General features: G+C 47.6%; 1 protein-coding gene across 1 annotated transcript in view; it reads left to right on the forward strand.

Moving 5' to 3' along the window:
• DAPK2 (death associated protein kinase 2) overlaps positions 1 to 15192 on the forward strand; it is a gene marked incomplete at its 5' end in the record, with an annotated part of 127318 nt that extends 112126 nt beyond the window's left edge. Inside the window, 3 exons of the mRNA XM_029065940.2 lie at positions 2712 to 2801; positions 2895 to 2978; positions 10831 to 15192. Of these exons, the coding sequence (XP_028921773.2) occupies positions 2712 to 2801; positions 2895 to 2978; positions 10831 to 10911 (255 nt within the window). The remainder of the gene's footprint in view (positions 1 to 2711; positions 2802 to 2894; positions 2979 to 10830) is intronic.
• Between the last annotated feature and the right edge of the window lie 2569 nt (positions 15193 to 17761).

A 17761-nucleotide genomic window follows, 5' to 3' on the forward strand; every position in this document is an offset into this window, starting at 1 on the left:
TCCACGTGCTTGCTTCCCTTTCTCCCCGGTCCGCCCTCCGGCTGCCCCTGCTCCGGTGTTCGCTTCCATCCTCCTCTTCTTCCTCCTCTTCCTCGGCTGGCAGCTGAAGGATGAATCCCGCCACAGCGGCCATCCGGACCCCTCGTGTCGCTGGGACCGCACAGTGTATGTAAACTGGGACCAGGAGACGTGGCTTGTCTGCTCCAGGGGGGTGATTGATGCCGTCACCCCTCCCTCGGGATTAAAATGGATTTTGACGGAGTCCAGGCCTGGGAGGATTTGGTTGGGGAAGAGGGGAGTGGGTACTGGTTCCCAGTTGAAACTGGTGGCATCTTTCTGCTGGGGTCACTGGTTCCTTATTATTCATTCAAGCGTATTTATTGAGCGCTTACTGCATGCAGGGCACTGCACTAAGCGTTTGGAAAGTACAGTGCAGCCCAGTCTCCTCCTGCAACAGACGTCTAATCTGTTCTCCCCTCAAAAGAAGCAGGGGGACTCGAACCACGGGAACCTTCAGTTAACAAACCTTGGACTTCCATCACCTGGAAAAAAAAGATACCTGAGAATCAGCTCCTTTTGTCTTAATCACCGACAATCATGAAGGGGACCTTGGCCCTCTCTCTTCCTCCATCTCTCCCTCTCTCACTTCCTCTCTCTGTATCCGTCTATCTGCCCCGCTCTCACTTCCCTACACCTAACCATGTTCTGGAACATCACAGCCTGGATATTCCCCAGGCATTTTGACCCCTGCCTCATTTATCCTAATGAAGCATTGTTCTTCCATCCTGTTCCTTCCTCTTCACTTCTTCCCCACAGCCTCTTATTTGGTCAGTTATAAAAGCGTGAAGGGGTCGTGTGTTTCTCAAGGAATAAGCTGGGCGTACGGTAGTGTGACTTACAGAGCCGCCTCCAGGCCTGGGGCAAAATTCAGCCCAAGATGGGGACCCCATCTAGGCCTCCCGTTGACCCGCCCCAGTTTACCGCTATCCCTAGCAAAAGTAAATCAGTCAATCAATTGCATTTATTGAGCACTTAGTGTGTGCAGAGCACTTTACTAAGTGCTCAGGAGAGTACAATATGACAGCAGTGGTAGACATTTCCTGCCCACAGTGAACTTACAGTCTAAATGGGGAAACCCTACAATCACCCAAGTTAATTACATGTACTTTCATAAAGATGATGGAAAATATCATATTTGATACTGGCATATGTTTGATACTGGCATACTGGTGCAGTTATTTGAAATGAGATGGACATCCTAAATGAACAATGAATACCCACTGACCCATTTTAAAATAAAATAATGCTTTATCATAGAAACAGCTCAAGTATGACTAAAATTACCACTGATCTATTAGAACAACAAACAACTCATTCATTCAGTTATTTATTAAGTGCTTACCGTGTACAGAGCACTGTACTAAATTCTTGGGAGAGTAGAATATAACAATGAGCAGACACATTCCCTGCCCACACCAAACTTACATCCCAACATCAGGGATCCGTGCCGTGGTCTAAATATCTCCCACACCCTATCACAACAGTCTACAATTCCAAACCGTCCCGCTACATCCATGTCACCACCGGACATAAAACCCGAATCAAGTGTATTAGCATGTTTACAAGTGGCATAAATCTGCAAGGAATGGGCATGAAGGACTCTTTAAACAATAAATGCTACAATATAGATAAAAATTTTATCTATATTTAATTTATATGGCCCTCAGTTACACAAACTAGCCATGGGCCTCCAGCCCAAAGAATTACCCACCCGTGCTCTAACGTGATTGTCTGCCTGATGGGCAGTATCCAAAATTAAGCCCTTAGTCTGTTACGAAAGCACCCCCTCAGAAGCAGGGTATTTTTGCTCGAAAGAGTCCTTGAAGCCAGCGAATCATGCCCTAAATTCTCCAGGTGCAGACTCTGTATTTCTGAGTATTTTCAGTCTGAAAGAATGATTGAGGCTTTTTGTAGCCAGTAGGTTTAATTTTGGGAAGTGCTGTGACCTAGTGAAAAGAGGGCAAATTTAGGAGTCAGAGGACCTGGGCTCTAATTCCGGCTCTGCCATTTGCCTGTTGTGTGACCTGGGCATGTCCTTTTACTTCTCCGTGCCTCAGTTTCCTCATCTGAAAAATGGGGGTTCTATCTCTTCCCTCTGACTTAGACTTTGAGTCCCTTGTGAGACAAGGACCCTGTCCAACCTGATTATCTTGTATCTACCTTAGTGCTTAGTACAGTTCTTGGCACACAGTAAGCACTTAACAAGTACCATTTAAGCAAAAAACAAAACCAAGAACTGACCCCAAGTACAGTGTGGTTGCCAGTGATCCTGGCAGAAATCTCGCCAGGTTTCCTATCACATCCCATGGAAGCTGATACGTAGCCGCATCATCTGAGCTCCCTGCAGAGTCGAGGTTCATGTAACCAATAGATGCAGTTGTGAAATTCAAAGTCAGGTTGACCCTAGCACAGTTCTGGAAGCAGACTGGAGCCTGCTGGATCTCAGCTCAGCTATAGGAGTGTTATACGGCTCAGCTGTATGAGTGTTTTGGAGTGGGGGTGGGGGAGATGGCTGCAGCCCCGCCCGCGAGGGCCCGGAGATGGCCATTTTAAATTGGTCCCATTTGCCCGCAGAATAGGCTGTGTTATTCCTTGCCTGCAGTGGCCCTGACAGGAGCCCAGCGCCGACCGTGGCCTCTCTTGTCTTTCAGCCAGTGGATACTAAGCAGGCCATGGTACGCAGAGAGTCCGTCGTCAACTTGGAAAACTTCAAAAAACAGTATGTCCGGAGGCGATGGAAGGTACGTAGGCTGGTGGGTGACCCGTGCTGGGGAGGGGATCTCTGGGTGCCTGTGGGAATCTGTGCTCACGGTTTCTCTTCTCATTGCTCCCAGCTCTCATTCAGTATTGTCTCACTGTGCAACCACCTCACCCGCTCCCTGATGAAAAAGGTTCATCTGAAGGCGGACGACAGCTTGGTAGGTACACGAGGAAAACCTCGGGGTGGGTGGGATCTAGAGGAGGATCCCACCCTGTGATAAGGGTGGAATGAAGCCCCCAGACTGTTCTCTTCTTAGGAGTAGGCAGACTTCCTTGAATTCAGAGGTAGTGAGGATCACTGGGAATCCAAACCTTTGAGTTAAAATAAGTCGGTGAGCAGGGGAAAGTCAATCAGCTGGTCAAAAATATTTACCGAACGCCCACAGGGCCCTGAGTGGTGAGTGTGGCCTGGTGGATAGAGTTGAGGCCTGAGAGTCAGAAGGACCCCGGTCCTGATCCTAGCTTCACCACCTGTCTGCTGTTTGTCCTTGGGCAAGTCACTTCGCTTCCCTGTGTCTCAGCTACCTCATCTGTAAAATGGGGATTAAGACTGGGAGCCCCGCATGGGACAGGGACTGTGTCCAACCTGGTTTGCTTGTATCCGCCCCAGTCCTTAGTACAGTGCCTGGCACGTAGTAAATGCTTAATAAATACCACAGTTATTATTATTAGTGGTAGTATTAGTAATACCACATTCTTTCCTTCTGACCTGTCATTCCTTCCCCTGAGGCACCTCTGAGGTAAGCCACGGTTCTCCATCTGGAACTGTTGACAGGGGAGGGGGAGAAGCAGGGGACTGGTTGGTCAGACCCCTCCCCACCACGGCTGCATTTACCCTGCCGCCGGCTAGATTGTAAGCTCCTTGAGGGTGGGGATCTTGTCTACTGACCCTGTTGTACTCTGCCAAGCCCTTAGTACAGTGCTCTGTGCAGAATAAATGCTCGATATGTCTTCTCGATCGATTGCGTCCTTTTTCTTCAGTGAGCCCAGGGTGGCACTGATTGGCTGTGAGCCAGAGAAGAAAGTAGCCCATTATGGGCAACTCCGTGGGCTAGAGACCTGGAGCAACCCTAGCCATAGCTCTACCGAAAGCTCGCTGTGGGCAGGGGATGTGTCTACCAACTCTGTTATAGTGTACTCTCCCAAGCGTTCAGTACAGTGCTCTGCACCTGGCAAGCGCTCGATAAATGCATTTGGTTGATTGATCTTCGCCTACCCCTTGCCTCCCAAAGTCATCTTTGATTGTCCAGAAGTACATATTTGTAGATTTGACTCACAGCGCTGGATGTTTTAGGGGAGTCTAAGGATAAACGGAAGGGAAGTTTTCAATGCTTACATTTTTACTCTGACTTTGATTCATACTAAAAGAAACATTTTTCAAAAGCCTCGTAGACAGGAGCGGAGGGGGGAGAGGGTTTCTTATTGTTATTTCAAAGCCGAATCCAACATATTCATTCGTTCATTAAGTCGCATTTATTGAGTGCTTACTGTGTGCAAAACACTATACTGAGCGCTTGGGAGAGTACAGTATAACAATACACAGACACTTAACTGAAGTTGATTTTGAATTAGATTTCCAGTTTACCAGCTACAGGATGGGCGTGTTTGATGCACAAACTCTACACGGTGCAGGGATGCAGGGCTGCTTCGGGCCGCAATTCTTTGTCATCCCTGGGGCAGAGAGAATGCCCGAAAGGATACACTTCTTTTCAATATTGTCATTTTAAAAATATCATAACAGCATCTCTTCTGATTCTACCAATACCCATGAAGGTCCCCAGTTCATGAGTCCGTTTGCCCAGATTTTAAAAGGAGTTTTTTCTCAATTTATTAATTAAAAAAGTAAAAACCTAATAACAATGATACCGTAGTGTAAGGAAGGGTAAGCCAATGTATGTTATAATAATGGCCAAATTTGCATCAGGTTTTTAGTTCTCAAATGAATGTTTTAAATTGGTATTGCTTTGAAATGGGCCTGCTTTAAAGTTTACATAAGTCCTACCCGAAAGAGAAAGGCAATTCGATACAGGCCCCAGGATGCCTGCCGTGTCTTTGAATCAGCCATGCAGAAGCTAAAGCCAAACATTTTGTTAACAATCATGCCCAGAGACAGTGCTCTGCTGGTTACCAAGGATCCCTGGAAAAATACATTTTGAACAGTTGCCAAAGGTAGAACCTCAGCCCCAGCCAAGGGAAAAGGTCTCCTTGTTCCATCCATGTAACGTTTTGATCACCCACTTGGGTCGTCTGGCATTCGGATGACGTCACCGTAGGCCGCACCTGGCATACAGAATGAACTTTGCGGCTAACCCCAACGGTGGGCCATGTGGCCGGAGATGACCTGGAGCCTGAGCCAGGCCTACGGTGGTCAATCAGTGGCCCTCTTTGCCACCGCATCGGCCTCCTCGTTGACCTCCCTGCCGCCTGTCTCTCCTCAATCCAGCCCATACTTCACTCTGCTGCCGGGATCATTTTCTTAAAAAAAGTCAGTCTACGTCTCCCCGCTCCATAAAACCTTCTAATAGATGCCCATCTAGCCCTGCCTCAAACAGAAACGCCTTACTGCTACTACTACTAATAATTATAGTACTTGTTAAGTACTTACTATGTGCCGATCACTCTTCTAAAATCTGGGATAGATACAAGTTAATCAGGTTGGACACGGTCCCTGTCCCACATGGGGTCACAGTCTTATTCCCCATTATACAGATGAAGTAACTGAGGCCCAGAGAAGTGAAGCGACTTGCCCAAGGTCACACAACAGACACGCGGCGGAGCCGGGATTAGAACCCAGGTCGTTCTGACTTCCGGGCCCGTGTCCTATCCGCTAAGCCATGCTGCTTCTATCGAGGATCCTCCTCTGCCTCCCACCCCTTAACTGTGGGAGTCGTTCAAGGCTCCGTTCTTAGTCCTCTTTGTTCTCCATCTACACCCACTCCCCCTGGAGAACTCGTTGGCTCCCGTGGCTTCAACTATCATCTGTTCACGGATCATTCCCAAATCTACATCTCCAGTCTTGATCTTTCTCCTTCGCTGCAGTCATGTATTTCCTCCTGTCTTCAGGACATCTCTCCTTGGATATCCCACCTACACCTCAACTTAACACATCCAAAACAGAACTCCTCATCTTCCCACCCAAGTCCTGTCCTCCCGCTGACTTTTCCATCACTGAAGACAGCACCGGCATCTTCCTAGTCTCACAAGCCCATAACCTTGGCGTTATCCTCCACTCATCTCTCTCATTCAACCCACATATTCAATCTGTCACCAAATCCTGTCAGTTCTACCTTCACAGCATCACTAAAATCTGCCCTTCCCTCTATTCCCAAGATGCCTCCAGATAATCTTAGCTCAATCGGTCGATCACTTGTATATATCGAGCATTTACTTTGTGCAGAGCACTGTGCTAAGTGCTTGGGAGAGTACAGTAAAACAGAATTGGGAGACATGTTCCCTGCCCTCAAGGAACTTTCATTCTAAATGGGGAGACAGACATTAAAATAAATTATGGGTGGTTTTTTTTACCCTGTCCCACCTTGACTAGAGCCTGGGCTTCGGAGTCAGAGGTCATGGGTTCGACTCCCGGCTCTGCCACTTGTCAGCTCTGTGACTGTGGGCTAGTCATTTTACTTCTCTGTGCCTCAGTTACCTCATCTGTAAAATGGGGACTAACTGTGAGCCTCATGTGGGACAACTTGATTACCCTGTATCTACCCCAGAGCTTAGAACAGTGCTCTGCACATAGTAAGCGCTTAACAAATACCAAAGTTATTATTATGACATCCTCCTTGTCTCCTGTCTCTCCCCACACCAGTCAATTCTTCACTCTGCTACCTGGATCGATTTTTAAAAAAAGTTTAGTCCATGTTTCCCCAGTCCTTAAGAACCTTCAGTGATTGCCCATCCTCCACAACACCATTAGCTTTAAAGGACTCAATCGCCTTGTCCCCTCCTATAATAATATTAATAATCATGGTATTTGTTAAGCGCTTATTACATGCCAGTCACTGTTCTAATGGTTGGGGTGGATATAAGCGAAGCAGGCTGGACACAGTCCCTGCGCCATGTGCGGCTCACATTCTCAATCCCCATTTTACAGATGAGTAAATGAGGCCCAGAGAAGTGAAGTGACTTGCCCTAGGTCACACAGCAGACAAGTGGCAGAGCCGGGATTAGAACCCATGACCTTCTGACTCCCAGGCCTGAGCTCTAGCCACTACATCATGCTGCTTCTCCTATCTTGTCTCCCCGATTTCCTGCCACAGCCTAGTACGGTCACTTCACTCCTCTAACACCAACCTACTCATAATACATCAGTCTTGTCTACATCCCCGCCAACCCCTCAGCTATATCCTGCCTCTGGCATGGAACTCCCTCCCCCTCTAGACTGTGAGCTCGTTGTGGGCAGGAATGTGTCTCTTTGTTGTTATACTGTACTCTCCCAAGCGCTTAGTACAGCGCTTTGCACATAGCGCTTAATAAATACGACTGACTGAATGAATAACCGATAGGTGATCATTCTCCACACCTTCAAAGCTCAATTAATAATCACACCTCCTCCAGGAGGGCTTCCCTGACTACTCGAAGCGGCGTGGCTCCGTGGAAAGAGCCCGGGCTTGGCAGCCAGAGGTCATGGGTTCTAATCCCGGCTCCGCCGCTTGCCAGCTGTGTGACTTTGGGCAAGTCACTTCACTTCTCTGTGCCTCAGTTACCTCATCTGTAAAAATGGGGATTAAAACTGTGAGCCCCACGTGGGACAACCTGATCACCTTGTATCCCCCCAGCGCTTAGAACAGTGCTTTGCAGATAGTAAGCGCTTAACAAATACCAACATTATTATTATTATTATTATTACTCCATTTCCCTTCCGCATCACCCTTGCGCTTTGATCTGTCACCTTCATTCACCTCACCCTCAAGTCCTCACCACATTTGTCTGTCTCCCCCTTTAGACTGAAAGCTCCTTGAGGGCAGGGATCACCTCTACCGTCTCAATTGCACCGCCTTTTCCCAAGCACTCAGGACAGTGCTCTGCAGACAGTAAGCTGCTGTGTGACCTTGGGCAAGTCACTTCCCTTTTGTGTGCCTCGTTACCCTCATCTTTAAAATGGGGATTAGGACCGTGAGCCCCACGTGGGACAGGGATTGCGCCCAACGTGATTAGCTCGTATCTACGCCAGCGCTTAGTACGGCGCCTGGCACAGAGTAAGTGCTTAACCAATACCATTAAAAGCTGAACAGATACCATTTAGAAAGAGGTAAGTGCCCAAGAAATACCACTGATTGATGGAATGATTTGCTGATTTAATTTGGGGTGGACTCTAGGGTTGCTTTCCTAAATCCCAAGTCAGAACCCTCCCCGTGGGGGACACCTAATAGGGGAGGGGAGCTTGGAGGTTGAGTGTACGGAGACCCCTGGACAGATACCCTCTCCCAGAGCTGGCCCAGTGTCTGGGGGGGGATGTGGGAGGCGCCTGGCCTCCGGGTCCGATTAGACTGTAAACCCGTCAAACGGCAGGGACTGTCTCTATCTGTTGCCGACTTGTTCATCCCAAGCGCTTAGTACAATGCTCTGCACATAGTAAGCGCTCAATAAATACTATTGAATGAATGACAAATTCCCGTGGTTTCTTTGGTGCAGTCCCTCAGCCTCCCTCTTCCTGAACTGCCATTTCTATTCTGAATGATCCATTTTAGCCTCTCCAACACAAGAAGCAGGCTGGACTGGTGGAAAAAGCACTGGCCTGATAGTCCGGGGACCTGGTTCTTATCCTGTGCTGCCAATTGCCTGCCGTGTGACCTTGGGCAAGTCACTAAACTTGCCCAACGAGAAACAGAGTAGCTTAGTATGAGAAGCAGCGTGGCTTAGTGTGAGAAGCAGCGTGGCTTAGTGGAAAGAGAACGGGCTTGGGAGTCAGAGGATGTGGGTTCTAATCCCGGCTCCACCACTTGTCTGCAGTGTGACCTTGGGCAAGCCACTTCACTTCTGTGTGCCTCGGTTCCCTCATCTGTAAAATGGGGATTAAGGCTGTGAGCCCCATGTAGGACAACCTGATTACCTTGTATCTATCCCAGAGCTGAGAACAGTGCTTGCTACATAGTAAGCACTTAACACATACCATAATTATTATTATTATTAATAAATTTCTCTATACCTCAATTGCCTCATCTGAAAATGGGGACAAAGTATTTATTCTCCCTTTTAATTAATTAGGGTACTTGTTAACTTCTTACCACCCCAATCACTGTACCAAGTGCTGGGGTTGATACAAGATTATCAGGTTGGACACAGTCTCTGTCCCACATGGGGCTCACAGTCTGAGTAAGGAGTCAGATTTAATTTCCATTTTACACATTTAGAATTTAATCCCTCTTAGTCCCTGTCCCACTTGAGGTTCTTAGTCTGTGTCCAACCTGATAAACATGTATCTACTCCAGCACTTATAATGGGGCTTGGCACAGAGTAAACCCTTAACAAATTCCATAAAAAGAAAAGAGAGCTTTTATGAGTCTTGGGACCTTATTTACAGATTTTTGCCTGTCAACAGCCAGCCCAGAAGGGGCAGTAATCTAGCTCCCTGCAGATCTTTTCCCCGGTACTCCAAATCTGTGTTCGTGCCCTAGGAATAGGGCGAAAGATGGTAGTAAGCATCGGTACCCTCTTTGAACTCAAGAACCACCGCCCTAGTGAGAGTTTCTTTTTTAATTAAAATTGTATTATTAATTGTATTATGTATTAATATTATATTGTTGTTAAGCGCTTACTGTGTGTCAAGCACTGTACTAAGCACTGTGGTAGACACGAGATAATCAGGTCCCCCATGGAGCTCACAGCCTAAGTAGGAGCAAGAACAGATATTGAATCCCCATTTTGTGGATGAGGGAACGGAGGCACAGAAAATCAATCAATAATATTTATTGAGTGCTTACTGTGTGCTAAGCGCTTGGGAGAGTGCAATACTACAGAATTGGCAGACGTGTTCCCTGCTCATAACAGGCTTACAGCATAGAAAACGGTACCAGAGAAGTTCATATACTCTGGGAAGCAGCGTGGCTCAGTGGAAAGAGCCCGGGCTTCGGATTCAGAGGTCATGGGTTTGACTCCCGGCTCTGCCACTTGTCAGCTGTGTGACTGTGGGCAAGTCACTTAACTTCTCTGGGCCTCAGTTACCTCATCTGTAAAATGGGGATTAACTGTGAGCCTCACATGGGACAACCTGATTACCCTATATCTACTCCAGCGCTTAGATCAGTGCTCTGCACATAGTAAGCACTTAACAAATACCAAATACCAACATTATATACTTGCCCAAGGTCACCCAGCAGGTAAGTGGCAGAGCTGGGATTAAAACCCAGATCTTCTGACACCCAGGCCCGTACTCTTCCCACTAGGTCTCCTTCTTATTTTCCTTCCGCTAATTTGTTTTTAAGCTTTGCCTAATTTCTTCCAACTCTGGGCCCATGGACTCAGACTGATTTTCCTGACTGCCAGTCCACAGGGCTAGAAAGGACTTCAAAGGTCATTTAGTCCATTTCCAGGTCTCCAGGCCTGACAACCCCCGATATGTGGTTTAAAGCTCTCTAGCTAACCAGATTTCTTCCCTCTGACCTAATCAGTCGATCCATCTATGGTAGGTGACCATAATTATAATAACAGTGGTATTTGTTAAGCGCTTACTATGTTCCAGTCACTGTACTAAGCGCTGGGGTGGTTAGAAGCAAATTGGGTTGGACACAGTCCCTGTCGCTCATGGGCCTCCCAGTCTTTAATCCCCATTTTACAGATGAGGGACCTGAGCCCCTGAGTCGTTAAGTGACTTTCCCAAGGTCACACAGCAGACAAGTGGCGGAGCCGGGATTATTGAACACCTATTACTGAGCACTTATTGAGCAAAGCACCTCCCAAGTGCTTGGAAAGTACCACAGAACCCAACCCCACATACCCTGCCCTTGAGGATCTTGCAATCTAATGAACCAGTATCTAACAGCTCCTGTGGCTCTTCTGTTTCAGAGGAACTGTGAGAGTGACAGCGAGGATGACGTCGCACGGAGAAAAGCCCTGCATCCACGAAGGAGAAGCAGTAGTTCTTAGCCCAGCCCTCTGCTTGAGGGCGACCCAGGACCTTTCCAGTCCTAACTCCTTGGGGTGGTTTACAATCTGTGTATCGGAATACAGATGGCAGCTTGGTTCTCAAAGACCCGGGGCCCCTGGGATATATTCTGGTTGTAGAATTGGCAAGCTCCAAAGGAAGGGAGATGTGGAACTACACTGTTGGTGAGGCACTGACCAAATCGGAACTCTGAAATGCCCAAAGTGTTTGATTTTTTTTTTCTGAGACGGGGCTCGGGCTGCGCTCAGAAACTTGTGCTTTGAATTACTTTCTTTTTTATATTTAAACATAGCATCCTTGGCGTCGGGAGTCACAAGTTAGAGCAAACGCACGATCATCCTGAGGGTCTGCTCTTCTGATAACAGCCCCGGGAGTGATTCCTTGGTGGACGCTTTAAATAGTATTTGTCCTCTTTCAAAATGTATAAGTTGGGCGGGACGGAGAGACGGAGAGTTGATCACCGCGCTGCGGGAGGTGGTATCGGTTGAAATCTGGGAACTGGAGCCGTCCCAAAATCCCGTTATGGGAAATGGGGAAGGAAGGTTTTCGGGAGCATTCTGGTCAGTGGAGCTGGAGAGGTCAGGTCCATCCCAGGCCCTTGGATGTCTGCAGAGTCTGAGCAGGAGGGTGGGGACGGAGAGTCTCACGGCGGAGGCTACAGAACCACGGCAGCCTGATGCGCCACTGCTCCTCAAGACCCCGGAGCTGAGGCTGAGTTAGAAAGGAGTCTTACAAGTGGAATTAGTAGGGCAGAAAGCCAAAGCGAAGAAGAAGTGTCTGGATTTTTGGTGGTCGGGTGGAGCCTTCGAGGGAACTGTAACCTCATCGCCCGATCCAAATTCTCCACAGGGCACCCTCTTGAGCCCTTCTTGAGAATCCTGTGGGGACCTCTGATAAGCAACTGAAGAAGAGCCTTCTTGAAACATCCAGGAAGTGACAGAGAGTTTCTACCAGAAAAGAGAGCAGAGAGGAGAAAGATGTCTGGAGTTGGGGAACGGAGAGAGCTAATGAAAGTGGAGGAAAGGAGCCGAAATAAAGGCCAGCATTGTTTTCCTGTTCCCTGTGGTGATGTCTAGTTTTCCCCTGGTGGCATTTCAGAGGGTCCATCACCTAGGGGGAGCAGGAGGGGTGGATTGGGGATTTGGACAAAATCTCATGGTGCGAGAAGACAATACCATTCCGTAGACTGCCGAGAAAGCCTTTGAGGATCTTGGGAGCTAAGGAACTTGGGAGCAGACCCAGAAATGTGCAGGGGAAAAGTACAGAGGGGAAAAAGTTAGGAATAGGAGAGGGACAATGAAGGGGTGGAAGATAAAGGAATCGGGTGTGGGAAAAGCAAGATCGAAGAGAAGAAATGGAAGAGAACAAGTAGAGTAAAGGGATGGGGAAAAAGAGGAGGCTCTTCTTTCTCCACAGCAGGCCTGTGATCTCAAGCCCCTCTTGATAGAGGAGCAGTCTCAGCCTCAGTTACCTCAGCCTCTTTCTGAATGGCCAACTCCTGACTCTGATCAGCAAGGTCCACGCCCAGCGAGCAAGCAGAGAATTCCAGTCCCAATCAAAGGAGAGAGGATAGGAAAGCAGCAATAGGGTCAGAGGAACTTCAGGATGCCTTTGTCCCAAGTTGTTTTTGAGGCTGACTCCTCAGAAGGAGAAGTGATGGACCGGAGGAAGACCTGGGGCCTCGTTTTTCATTTCCAGTTCCCTCCACCCAGCCCAAGAAGTGTGGCCTCTAGGCTCAGACCAGTCCTCGGAATGGAAATGAAGCTGCTTCCAGAAGCAGCAGGCGAGGCTCCCCTCTGAGGAGCTTCTCTCCTGGGCTAGTGAGAACCTAGAGATACGCCTCTGGTGCACTCCAGGTCCCTGGGAAAGAGTCATTTGAATCTTCCCTCTCAAAACATGGTTTCTCTGACCTTTCTCAGCCGCTTTTATCCGGTCCCATTAGCTATTCATTTATTCTGTACCGGTTCTCTGGTATAGGTCCTCGTGTATGTGTGTGTGTTTGGTATTGGGGGACGGGGTGGCAAATTTCATCGTCTTTGGCTATCAAGGGAGCAGGCTTGGTTCCACCGTTCTCTTGATCTGAGCGGCTCCGTCCATTTTTCTCAGTCCAGGATTCTGAAAGAATCTCGCACCCCATTTTCAGGGCAGAAAAGAGAGCAGAAAGCCCTTTACTGCCCTAGTTATCAAAGTAGGGGCGCTTCTCAGACCATTAAGAAACTGCCTTAGAGGTTAATGGGGGAGTATTGGTTTGTTATTATTACTGTGAGGTATTATGTATAGGCTAACTGCTTAGGGCCAAAAAGGATCATTTTTCTTTAATGAATGTGGTACATTTCTAAGATTAGAATCACTGGTTCCAGGCTGGCCCCTCCCCCAAATCTTTTCGTATGTTTTTTGCAATGTGCCACATTAATTTTTCACCAGCTCTCATATGAATATTTCAGTGTTCTGCATTTTAATGTGAATCTCACTGCGCTCTTCTCAGTCCTCATCTCTGAGTAGATGTGGTTTTCCCCTCAGTTTATTAACCAAATTTTTTTATCTTTCAAGAAAACGGAGGCCAAGCCGTTTTTCCAAATAGAGGTTAAAGGCAAATCTCTTTGATTAGAAAAAACAAGAACAAAACATACCCTTTTTTGCAGTAACAAAAACAGGAAGAACACGAGAGATAAACTGGGAGTTCTGATCAGGCTCTGTGGCTAGAAGAAGATAGAGGAGGATAAATAAGGCAGGATGCAAATTTTGATATGCCTGATGATTTTGTCCCCCTGGAAATCTCTAGAGTTTGCTCCGAATTACTCCCTTCTTACCTCCTCTGGTTCCCTCCCACCCGGTTTGTAGCGCTGCCCTGGGGAACCCCTCCTCTTAAACTCCTCCGCAGGATATTGGCGGGTGCCCCTGACCTCAGCAAGCTTCCCGGAGAACTTCCCCCAGTGGGCGAGTGGTGTGTACGGAAACAATTATGCTGAACGCCCCCTCTAAGAAAAGATCATTTCTGCCCACCAGCTTACTGTGAAAAGATCCAGGCTGAAGGCTTTAACGGCCCCTTACTGTGATTAGGATTTTTGCCAAGATGATTGCTTTTATTCCATCCCCCTCCAGGAAAGGTGCTCTGGGAAGGGAAGGTCACAGTTGCAACCCCCACTTCATACACATCCCTCTGGGGGTCCCGCAGTCCTTTCTTGCTCGCCACAGGGTGAACCTCTGCAAGGGAAGAGGCTGTGGCTGCCAGCTGGTTGATGCTTGTTCAAGCAGCTAGGGAAGAATCACTCTGGGCCTAGATGGTGGTTTGTTTTTTTTTCTTGGCGTTATAAACCAGAAACAAACCGGAGAAGTCACCTGGTCTGCCCGCCGACGGTCATGTAAAGGCTGGTTTCTGGAAATCTTCAGGGCGGGTGGTGTTAACCACCCCCTAGTTTAGGATTTCGGTGGCTGGGCCTTTCCCTAAAGTTCCCTAAGTTGGCAGTTGTCCCTGCAAAGGGCTGATGAGCCAAGTGGCTTTTCCCAGGTTGATCATTTCCTCACGTCCTTCCTCCATTAGCCCGGAGGGGCCAGCTGGGCTACCTGCAACCAACCGAAATACTAGCATTTGCTTTGTGAACGTCAATACATTTGCAGGACTGGGGTCTCGTAGTCCAGCTTGACATTCCCGTTTTTTCTTGCCACTCACCTCGGAAGCCTGCAGCAAACAGCTTTAATACTTCAAGATGAGGCTTCGGTACTTGCCACTGGAAAGAGGAGAAAGCCCGCGTTGTCAGCGTATGCCACCTTCGTGAAATGATTCTATTTAACATTTATATAGACTGAGTACTTTGCATTATTATTTTTGTATCCATTTATCGGGATCCTTGGGAGATGGGAGAATGCCCTTTCCTATTCTTAGGCGGATAATGAAACTGGGGCCCAGAGGGGCCCGAGGTCACAGAGCCAGTCTGTGTTAGAGCAGGGACTAGAACTCTAGCAGAACATTCGATCCCTAATCTGAGACTCTGCTCCCTAGGCTGAGCTGTGTCTGTCCTTAACATTCCCTGTCTAGAGCCAGGGAGTGGGGCTCTTTTCTAAGTAGAGAGTAAATGCAATATTAAATGTAAGGTGATAATATTTACACGTTATTGTTGATGTATACGTGTCTTGTTTCCCACTGCTTTTGTTAAGGGAAATACTCAGATTTTATTGAGTATATGAAGAAAGGACTGACTGAGATCAGGAAAAGCAAATTCTGATGTCATTTTGATTTACAAATAAAATGTTGAAAAATCCAAGCTTATGAATTTGGGTGTGTTTCGCATAATCGGGTCACTTATAAATAAACATGTGCAAGAACTGAAGGATCTAATACTCAAAAGGAAGGGGAAGGGGAGTGAGTGGGCGAGAGCTCAGGGCACAGGTGCAGATGGGATTCGCAGCCTAAGAGCGAGTGAATCATATCTTTGATTCTCTCAGACAGAAAATAAATGAATGATACATCTGTTCCTGGGGACGGCGAGCTCTAAAAATCCTCCTTGCCTCAGTCCAAAGGGGACATCCCATTTGCAGCCGCCGACATGGGGACCAGGTAACTTGATTTTGAAAAAGTAGGTCACTGAGGAGAATGCCCCTCACTCTCCCCTATCCCCTTCTGGAAAATTAATCATTAATCCGTGTTTGACATTGATTGATAGCCTTATGTGTGCAAAGCGTTGAACTAAGCACTTGGGAAAGTACAAAGCAGAAGCAAAGCACTCTTCCTGCCCTCATGTACTTTTACAGACAGACTTTTACAGACAGGGAAAAAGAAGGTCAATGGTATTTATTGAGTGCCTACTTTGTGCTGGGCACTGTACTAAGCACTTGGAAGAGTATACTACATCGGAGTTGGAATTCACGTTCCCTGCTTACAGCTTAGAGGAGGAGACAGGCATTTATATAAATAGATAAATTACAGATATGTACATAAGTGCTATGGGACTGAGGGAGAGATGAAAAAAAGGTGCAAATCTTAGTGCAAGGGCGACGCAGGAGAGAGTGGGAGAAGAGAAAATGAGGGCTCAGTCAGGAAAGGCCTCTTCAAGGAGATGTGCGTTTACTAAGGCTCTGAAGGTGGGGAGAGTGATCCCCTGTTGGATATGAGGAGGGAGGGAGTTCCAGGCCAGAGGCGAGACACGGGCAAGAGGCCGGTGGTGAGGTAGACGAGACGGAGGTAGAGTGAATGGGTTGGCATTAGAGGAGTGAAAGGGGTAGGCTGAATTGTGGTAGAAAAAAAATGACTTACCAATTGCAGGAGCTGCAGGAAGAAGCAGGATAGAAGAAGTTGTGTGAACATGCCACAGTGAGTTAGCCAAATAAATCAATTTATATAGATTTATACCCAAGTGCCGATTAAGGGCATAAAACACATAAATGTTGAGGTTATTGTGCATTCATTCATTTCTTCAATCGTATTTATTGAGCGCTTACTGTGTGCAGAACACTGTACTAAGCTCTTAGAAAGTACAATTCGGTGACGGATAGAGGCGATCCCTACCCAACAATGGGCTCACAGTCTAGAATGAATCGAGGAGGGGTTCCCAGAGGAGGTGGAAGTTTAAGGACTCAATCAATACTATTTATTGAGCATTTACTGTGTCCACAGCAATATAACAGAGTCGGTAGACACGTTCCCTGCCCATATTGAGCTTACAGTCTAGAGGACCTGTTCTTTCTTTGCACGTCCCTAGTGAGTACTTAACTAGGGCTTCATAATAGTAATAATAATTATGGTATTTGTTAAGTGCTTACTATGTGCAGAGCACTGTTCTAAGCGACGGGGTAGATACAGGGTAGTCAGGTTGTCCCACGTGAGGCTCCCAGTCTTAATCCCCATTTTACAGATGAGGTAACTGAGGCACAGAGAAGTGAAGTGACTTGCCCACAGTCACACAGCTGACAAGTGGCAGAGCTGGGAGTCGAACTCATGACCTCTGACTCCGAAGCCCGGGCTCTTTCCACTGAGCCACGCTGCTTCCCAGGAACGTCCCAGGAACTGCTATCTACTTCATCTGTCTTTGGGAAAGGTGGAAAACTTTCCTTGGCTACCTGGAGGTCATGAATCACGGAGAGGGGATCAGGTAGAGAAATCTGTGTCACAAAAAACACAGATTGTTGGCTTTGATTAGGGAGGAGAGTGAAGAACAAATGTCTATGGTCTATTGGGCCTGGTGAGTGATCCATGTTCACAAATTGATTTGATCTACGTAGTAAGGACCCCTCTCAGGGCCACATGTGGAGAATTTCCAGTACTCTTCCAGTCTCGACTACAGGGGAGAGAGTCAGAGACATATCCAACCCATTCCTAGCTTGGGCAGTGGCTAGCAAGTGGAAGGCCATCTACTACAAGTCAAAACTCACCTGTTCTGGGCAGCAGCAGCATGGGAGAGAGTTGAGGGCAGAGACTCAATTTACTGCATGGATGGAAGCAACGGTAAATCACTTTCATATTGTTACCAAGAAAACTCTCTGGATCCACTACCAGAACGATTGCTGATGGAGGTGGGACGTTCTGGGAGAGATGTGTCCACGGCGTTGCTATGGGTCAGAGGCGACTAGACAGCATAAAACAAGACATAGTAAGGAAGCACCTTCTGGGAGAACTCCTTATGAAAGAGAAGAGGAACATTGTGGTCTAGTGGTTAGAACATGGGCCTGGGAGTCAGAAGTACCTGGGTTCTAATCCTGACTCCACCACTTGTCTGCTCTGTGATCTCGGACAAGTCACTTCACTTCTCTGTGCCTCAGTTACCTCATCTATGAAATGGGGATTAAGACGCTGAACCCTATGTGGGACAGGGACTGTGTCCAACCTGATAAGGTCTA

Source organism: Ornithorhynchus anatinus, chromosome 5 (genome assembly GCF_004115215.2).
Source record: "Ornithorhynchus anatinus isolate Pmale09 chromosome 5, mOrnAna1.pri.v4, whole genome shotgun sequence".
NCBI lineage: Eukaryota > Metazoa > Chordata > Mammalia > Monotremata > Ornithorhynchidae > Ornithorhynchus > Ornithorhynchus anatinus.